The 8,275-nt window shown below is 50.3% G+C and overlaps 1 protein-coding gene across 3 annotated transcripts; it reads left to right on the top strand.

Moving 5' to 3' along the window:
- The first annotated feature begins 332 nt into the window (after positions 1-332).
- LOC140717685 (barrier-to-autointegration factor A-like) lies at positions 333-6,573 on the top strand. Of its 3 annotated transcripts, XM_073031327.1 has the most exons (4): positions 372-446; positions 852-1,003; positions 2,686-2,827; positions 5,878-6,573. In XM_073031327.1, exons 3-4 carry the CDS (start codon positions 2,705-2,707, stop codon positions 6,022-6,024), a joined length of 270 nt encoding a protein of 89 aa, XP_072887428.1. In that variant the 5' UTR covers positions 372-446; positions 852-1,003; positions 2,686-2,704; the 3' UTR covers positions 6,025-6,573. The 3 variants fall into 3 exon arrangements, with proteins under 3 accessions (XP_072887427.1, XP_072887428.1, XP_072887429.1); XM_073031326.1 differs by lacking the exon at positions 852-1,003 and having other exon boundaries at positions 333-446; XM_073031328.1 differs by lacking the exons at positions 372-446; positions 852-1,003 and adding an exon at positions 457-565.
- Positions 6,574-8,275: the final 1,702 nt, after the last annotated feature.

The raw sequence follows: 8,275 nt of genomic DNA, 5'->3' as shown, positions 1-8,275 counted from the left end.
GGAGCTGAGGCCGAGGATGGTCCCGTCTATCAGGCCTGGCTGGGACAGTCTGGCCCGGAGGGCCGAAGGGAAACCAGTCCCCATCCCCTCGCTGCCGCCTCATCCCCCACCTGCCCCCTTCCGCCATGCTCCTTCAGCAGTACTTCCGGTCCATCCTCAATCGTCTTCCCACCTACCTCCGCCCCCCAATACTAAACCCTTTCGGGGTGGAGAGGAGGGGCTGCGGTTTTCCACCGCAGACCCTAGTAATTATCGGGAAGGGTGAGAGAGGGAGCGGGGCAGGAGGAGTGGATGGAGGAAAAGAAAAGGAAGGGGGCTGGAAGTTTCGCCGTCCGGAACGACTGATAGGCGCGCACACACACAGGGAGGCGGGGAAAGGGGAAGCTATAAAGTGGCGGACCGGCCGGCGATCGTGACCCAGAAGCAGTCGTTTGGCGGGATCGGAGGTGGGTGAGGAGGGAGCGCGAAGGAGCGCCCGGGGTTGCGGGATTCGAGGGAGCGTCTGCGGGGGAGAAGTTTGGTTGCAACCGGGGTAGTCGTAGATTAGGAGGGGCTGGTCGTGCCGGTGGGTGTACGTGGACCTGGGCCGAGAGGCTTCCCTCCCCCTCCCTCTGTACCCCTCCCTCTCCTCTCCTCGTACATCTTCTCCTCCCCTACACCTTCCCCTCGCCCTCCTCTCCCCGTACACCTCTTAAAATCCTCTCTCCCTTTCCCAAATCTTGTCGTCTACCATTTGCTTTGGTGGTGTTAATGGGGCATTTTGCTGCCTGCTGTTGTATTATGCTGGTTATATTTTCATATCTCTCTTCTGATAAATATCTTTTGTTCTCGTTTGTTTTATTGAGATACAGCGCGGAATGGGCCCTTCGAGCTACGCCACCCAGCAACCCCTGATTTGCCCCTTGCCTAATCATGGGACTATTAACAATGACCCATTAACCTACTAACCGGTCGGTCTTTGGACTGTGGGAGGAAATCGGTGCACCCAGAGGAAACTCACACGGTAACGGGGAGAACGTTAAAAACTCCGAACAGGCAGCGGCTGGAATTGAACCCTTTTCGCATGCACTGTAAAGCGTCGTGTTAACCATTACACTTCCGTGTCGTTACCACCACCACCACCCCCCCCCCCTCACTTTTTTTTCTGCTGGTTCCTAAAGGAATTCCAATGCACTTTCTGATGTTACGTACCCGTGACACGTGACAGTGGTACCCTTGTCCCATGACTGGGGTTGAAGTTATACTGGATTTGAGGTAATGGTCTTGTGATGGTGGAGTGATGTCATTTTCCCGCCAGTAGAGATCATGTGACAGGTTTTTTTTTACATGGTATAAAAGGAGGACTCCTCCCTGTGAAGAGGGGCAGTTCGGGGCTGGATTTGCCATGTTGACTTCATGCCACTGCGTGATTTAATGTGATGACGCAGTTTAGTTGAAAGATGAAGTTTTATCTAATGCCTAAAGTTTAAAAGGTCATTGCCAGCAGTTTCTTTACAATACTGCTAGTTGAGAGTCAGTGGAGAGTGAAGATAGGAGTTCGGGAGTTAAAGATCGAGGAGAATCGATTTTGACGGTGAAACGGGTTCGACCTTATTTGACCCTTATTCGGAAGGAATTCGTTGACTGTTCTCGTGTTAATCTCTGGGGAAATAGCAGAAAAGATTGAGGACAGTGTGATAAAGGAAAGGTCAGTGCCTTTAAGCCGTTTCGTTTCGTAAAATTCTTCGTGGGAAAGGTTCGACTTTAGAAACTGAAGAAAACGACGTGAAAGAGAATTTAAATCGTTTTAAAAAGTCTCTCCTTTTAAATGGACTGTGAGCATTTTGAACTTTTGGCAATACCACTTTAAAGAACTGTTTTTGCAACATCGCTTTAAGAACTGTTCAAGCTGCCGCACAGCAGCTGTTTTCCGGTTACGTTAGTGTTTGTTTACTTTTGGGGCGTTTGTTTTCAGTGTTTAATAAATGTGCTATTTGTTATAAAAACCCTTGCCTAACTCACATATATTTATTGTTGCCTGAATACGTAACACTGAAAAATGCCTTTTCATTTCAGTTCAGTGTCTTTCTTTGCCAAGTTATCCGAGTGTCTCGAGCCCACTGTGGGACAGCTTTTCTTTCTCCGTGGAGTTTGGGACGATGCCTGGTTCTTTCTGCTTCGGGCCATCTGCTGGGGGTCGGGGTGGGGTTTGGACGCTACCAGTCCCATTCTGCCTCCGGTAGTCCGATGGCGGGAGAGTTTTTAAACTGGAACCGGGGACGATCTTGGGAGACCGGATCCAGTGGGAGGAGCAGTCGTCATAAACTGGGGTCTCCATTGTTTGCCGTGGAGGGCTATCGATCTCTTATCATACCCCTCACTCTCCACTGAGCATTGCAGAGGCGTATTCCTAGCTATTGGATCTCTTCTGACTGGCGTGCCTCTGACACCGGGGTACGAGGCCATCGGTTCCCCTCGCCTGGTTTAGCCTGCCTGCTAGAGCGGTGGACCGGGGAGCGGCCGCTGTCACATGCAAGCAGCTGCCTGGAGCCACAGGTGTGGTCCGAGTGTCCGGCAGTGCCCAAACTTTTCCCTGTGGTGGAGTCGGAGGCCAGTGGGTGGGGAGATTACTATAGCTGCCTTGGGGTGGGCACCGTGGGCCTGTCTCTGTGCTGTCTGGTGATAATCTCTCTCATTTTGCCGCAGACACACAGCTGGGGACAGGATGTCGACGTCGCAGAAGCACCGCAACTTTGTAGCCGAGCCCATGGGCGAGAAGTCTGTTAAGTCCCTGGCGGGGATCGGCGAGGCCCTCGGCCAGAGGCTGGAAAATCAGGGATTTCAGAAGGTGAGTGGTCAAACCTTCCTGCCCTTCTCCAAACCCCCCCCCCCATCCCCTACCTCCCTCACTCGTTTACCCCCCTCCGGATCCTCCTGCAGAACAGAGGGTTCACTCAGTGGAAGTGGGAGGGCTGTTGCCCGTCTTGTCCTGGGTCAAATCTCCCTAAACTCTAAAGTACACTGGGGCTAACAGCAGGTCATTGGCGATTGGCTGTTGCCACCGGTACCGAATGATGTGACAGAGGTGTAGGAATTTTTGATAGTTCAGAAGGTTCATTTCATTTTCAGAGTAAACACGAATACAACTCTAAGATCTGTCTTCTCCGGATAGCCAGGAAATACAGAAAGACACGAGAAAGAAAACGAAATAAAAACTCGCAAACCCCCCCCCCCCCCCCCGCACAAAAGCTAACAGACCTCCCGCGCCTGAAAACAGCAGCTTGAACATCAATCCCTAAACTCCTCCCTCGCAAAAAAATCTTAACATATCGGCAGCAAGGGGGAGAAAAAAAACAGCGGCAATAACATCGAACCCCAAAAAATCTAACATAACATAGAAAATCTAACATCACCCGTGTGGAGAAAGAGCAACAACAAGCCCCAAACCTCCATACCCACCCCCACACAACACTAACATATCGTCCACAAGGACGTCAAACCACCCCCCCCCCCCCCCCCCCGAACAACAAAGCCGGCCTGGGTAAACTTCGTTCGGAGAGTGGGTGAGGGTGTGGGACAGGCTGCCGGTGAACGCGGTATTCAGAGGAATGAGAAGGGACCATAGAAAGTTATGAATTGTTGGGCAAGATGGTCAGGAATGTCGTTTTCTCTGGTAAGTGACACCGGAACGAGGGGACGTGTCCTATAGAGTCTGGGGGGGGGGTGCAGAACTTTGGCGAGATATACTGCTGCCAGAAAACCACAAACTTAACGCCATACGTCGGTGATTCGGAAGATCCTTTCTTGTTCAACGATAAAATCAGAGATGAGGAGGAACGACTTTTCCCCCTGCCCTCCAGAGAGGAATTGAATCTGTGGAATTCTCAAATTGGGTCGGGTGGGACCGGAACTCGAGGTCATGGGTTAAGGGTGAAAGGTGAAATATTTGAGGGAACTCCTTCACTCAGAGGGTGGTGGGAGTGTGGAGCGAGATGCCAGTGGAAGTGGTGGAGACGGGTTCCATTTCAATGTTTTAGAAACGTTTGGGGAGTGTAGGGTCCAGCTGCGGATCGATGGGACTGGACGGAGTAACGGTCGGGCACGGACTGGATGGACCACACGTTGTGGTGTGGTGCCACCATAAGGTATAGGAGCAGAAGTAGGCCATTTGGCCCATCGAGTCTGCTCCACCATTCAATCATGGGCTGATCCAATTCTTCCAGTCATCCCCACTCCCCTGGAAAGACCGCACCCAACAGGACAAACAGCCCAATGTGGAAAAGTCAACGAACTGCGCAAATGCTTAAGGGGGGGGGGGGGAATAATCATAATAATAGATAAACAATAAATATCAAGAACGTGAGGTGAAGAGTCCTTGAACGTGAGTCTTTAGGTTGTGGGAACAGTTCAGTGATGGGGCAAGTGTAGTTACCCCTTTTTGTTCAGGAGCCTGATGGCTGAGGGGTGATAACTGTGAGGAAGTCAGGGTTCCATTTGCATAAGCTCCCTCGATATGTAACTTACTGAAACATTAAATTATGAGAGAGGAGATAAAATGTTTTTCCCCCACTGCTAAGTGAGGCCAGAGCTAGGTGACGTAGGTTCAAGTTCCAAGGGAATAGATTTTGGACAGAGGTGAGGAGAATCGGCTTTTCTTAGAGTAGTGAATCTGGAATTCTCTGCCTGGGGAAGAAATAGAGGTACCCCCATTAAATATATTTACAACACAGTAAGATTTTTCTGTATAGCCAGGGAATTAAGGGTTATCAGGAAAAGGCATGCCCAGGTCAGCCATGATCTTAGCAACTTACACACACAATGCTGACATCCTGTGCCCCGTCATGAACTCAGCGGGCCAGGAAGCAAAGAAGTGCGGTCGACGTTTCGGGCTAAGACCCTTCCTCAGGACTGGGGGGCTGAAGAGTGATGAGACGTCAGAATAAGAAGGTGGGGGTAGGGATGGAGGAAGTGCAAGGTGGGGGGTCATAGGTGAAACCGGGGAGGGAGGGGTGAAGTAAAGATGTTAAGTTGATAGGTGAAAGAGAGTAAGGGCTGAAGGGGGAAATCTGAAGACGAATGGATGGGGCAGCACCAGAGGGAGGTGATGAGCAAGTAAGGAAATGAGGTGAGAGAGAGGAATGGGGGGGTGGGGTATTACTGGAAGTTCAAGAAATCGATGTTCATGCCATCAGGTTGAAAGCTACCCAGTCAGAATATGAGGTGTTGCTCTTCCAAACTGAGTGGGCCTCATCGCGGCCGTGGGCTGGCATGTCGGAATGGGAAGTAGAATTGAAATAGGTGGCCACTGGGAGATCCCGCTTTTTCTGGCGGATGGAGCGTAGGTGCTCGACGAAGCAATCCCCAATCTGTGTCGGGTCTCGCCGATACACCGGAGGCCACCGCGTACAGTAAATGATCCACCAACGTGATCTTATTGAGTGATGGAGCAGGTTTAACTGATCAGGTGGCCAACATCTGCTCGTCTTTGCCTGAAAGTCGCAAGAGGTTAGCTATTTCTCAGATACTCAAACCACCCCATCTGGCACCAACAATCATTCCACGGTCAAAGTCACTCAGATCACATTCCTCCCCCCATTCTGAACAACCAAACCTCTTTGACCATGTCTGCTTTTATGTCTTGAAATGCTGTCACCTGATTGGCTGATCCGGTATTTGCACTAATGTTGTGGGGGTGTGGGGAGCAGGCATGTGGAGTTGGTAAGATATTTGTCTCTTTTACGGTTTGCCTCGCCAACAAGCCTGAGCCGGCTAAGTTGCGCTGTTCGAAACTGGCTGAAAGGCTCCGGATAGTGGAGAGTTTTGCTTTGTACGCTAGCTTGTTTATGGGAGCAGTGTGCTGATCTCTCGCTCTCTCTCTCCCCCTTCCTCCCTCCCTAGGCATCTGCGGTGCTGGGCCAATATCTGGTCCTGAACAAGGACGAGGGGATGTTCAAGGAGTGGCTGAGTGACACCTGCCAGGCCAACTCCAAGCAAAGCAGCGACTGCCACACCTGCCTGCGGGAGTGGAGCGACGCCTTCCTGTAATCTCTCCCCCTGACCCCCATCCCTCCCACACCCCCTCCTTCTCAGAGTGAAATCGGCCCACCCAGCTCATTTGGTTCGGTCCTTGTGCTCCCTTAACTACTGAAACCACTAGGAGGGCCGGGCTGTGAACCGGAGAGCACGGGAAGGGTTGCCCTCTTCCCCTGCCGCTGCTCATCACACTCTCCTGAGCCAAGACGTTGGATATTCTTAGCGTGAGGTTTTTTTTTAAAACCTTCCCCCCTCCCCTCCACTGCCCCACCCCAGTGCTCCTGAAAATGAGTAATCTGCCCTGTGACGGGCCACACACAGTGAGGCTTTCATTTGAATTGTGCCATGAACCAGTTCCCGTTCTCTCTCTCTCTCTCTCTCTCTCTCTCTCTGCTTGAAGATCCATGCCAGAGGCCACACTGAGTTCTGAACTGCGACTCTCATTATTTCAAGCCCGCCATCCTCCTTCCCGTTCCCATGACTGCGCTGGGTGTTGAGACTCGACTTCACTGTAGAAATTGTTCTGAAATTTTATATGAATAAATACGTCTGTGTTTGGTAGCTGAGTATTTGCTCTGGAATTTTCTCATTGCTCCTCTTAGCCGGCCGGGGGGGTAGTGGCATCAGTACCGGACTCTGAGGCGAGCGGTCTAATCCGGTCGGCTCCTTGCACGCTTTCCATTAATGAGTGTTGAGCAAGTAACTCGGCCCCGTAAAAAAAAAACAGATAAAAATGCTAAAGAAATGGCGAGATTGCCGCCCGATGCGCGGAAAAGGACAGCAAATCTGGCAGGCGATGTTTTAGGAACAACTTCAAAGAGTCAAAGTACATGCACATTTATGAAAGTACATTTATTATACAGTCCTGAGACAGCCACCAAACAAAAACACCATGGAAAAACCCTCTTCTTCCGTTACGCAACCCCCACCCCCACCCCCCCCCGCACGTGGAAACAGCATTAACAACGAAAAACAACAACACAGTATAAAATGCAAAATCTAAAGAGTCCAGGTATATTCAGTTCAGCTCGGTGTCCGTTACCTGCAGGCCACCCCAATTCAAAGTCGCCCAAAACAGCAACGTCAAAAAAAGCGACCAAAAACTAGAAGCGGGTCATAACATGAACCACAAATCCACAAACGGCATCAATCAAATTTGCCCAAGAACACTTCCGTTGTCTGGTTTCTGAACTGACACAATAACACAATATTTTTGGTCTCTTTTTTCCCCCCCACACATATATAATGAATTGTGGCCAACGGAGACTGTTCTTAGTTGCAACAACTCTTAAAGAGTAGATACGAGATAGGACACCTTCCGCTCACTGGGGACAGGAGACTCTTGCTGACGCGAGAAGGTCTGTGGACGCCGGGAACCCCAAGGCCGCACACACAAAACGCTGGAGGAGCTCAGCAGGTCAGGCAGCGTCTATGGGGAAGAGTCTCGTTGAAGAGCCGTGATCTCAGAATGGCGGTGCAGGCTCGAAGGGCCGAATGGTCTACTTCTGCACCTATTGTCTATTGTTGAAGGGTCTCGGCCCGAAACGGCGGCTGTTTGATTTTTCCATGGACGCTGCCTGGCCTGCGGAGGAGACTCCCCTTGGAGTCTGTGCAGTAACATTTAGCGTGCACCGGATAGATTCCTCTGTCGATAACTATTAGCAACTAAAACACAATTTTAAGATACTGTAGTAGTGTTCTGAATTTAATTTGTTACTCAGTTAAATCGTAGTTTCAAGCAACACACACAAAATGCCGGTGGAATGCAGCAGGCCAGGCAGCATCTATAGGGAGAAGTACAGTCGAAGTTTTGGGCCGAGACCCTTCGTCAGGACTAAATGACAGGAAAGATAGTAAGAGATTTGGAAGTAGGGGGGAGGGAAAATTGCGGTTTGTTTTTTTTATACCTTTTTACTACTTCCATGAAATTTCGGCTAACTGGGGCAAAATGTTCTGGTTCTGGCGTGTCCCAATTAACTGGAATCCGCTGTTTCCTCTTGTAATTTACAGTGTTTTCTATGTGTTGTGCTGTTGCTGCTTCTGCATGTCAAATTTCACAGCGCACACCAGTAACATTAAACCCTATTCAGTTCCGTAGGTGGAATGGCATGCTTGTAGTCTCAATTAACTCTCACCTGGATTTCTCGGTCACCCCCCCCCCCCCAAAAGCTGTAATGGTTCAAGGGTGCATTTTGTTGTCAAAGTATGCATGTACAGTACAACTCTGATAATCATCTTCTCCAGATGCCCATGAAATACAGAA

Source organism: Hemitrygon akajei, chromosome 28, assembly GCF_048418815.1.
Source record: "Hemitrygon akajei chromosome 28, sHemAka1.3, whole genome shotgun sequence".
NCBI lineage: Eukaryota > Metazoa > Chordata > Chondrichthyes > Myliobatiformes > Dasyatidae > Hemitrygon > Hemitrygon akajei.
The sequence above is the reverse complement of the archived record's forward strand: the minus strand, read 5'-3'. Positions and strand labels throughout refer to the sequence as shown.

Coding starts and splice junctions, on each gene's coding strand:
- LOC140717685 (XM_073031326.1), top strand. CDS start 2,705: ATGTCGACGTCGCAGAAGCACCGCAACTTTGTAGCCGAGCCCATGGGC. Junction 2,828..5,877: donor AAAATCAGGGATTTCAGAAG/GTGAGTGGTCAA, acceptor CTCCCTCCCTAG/GCATCTGCGGTGCTGGGCCA.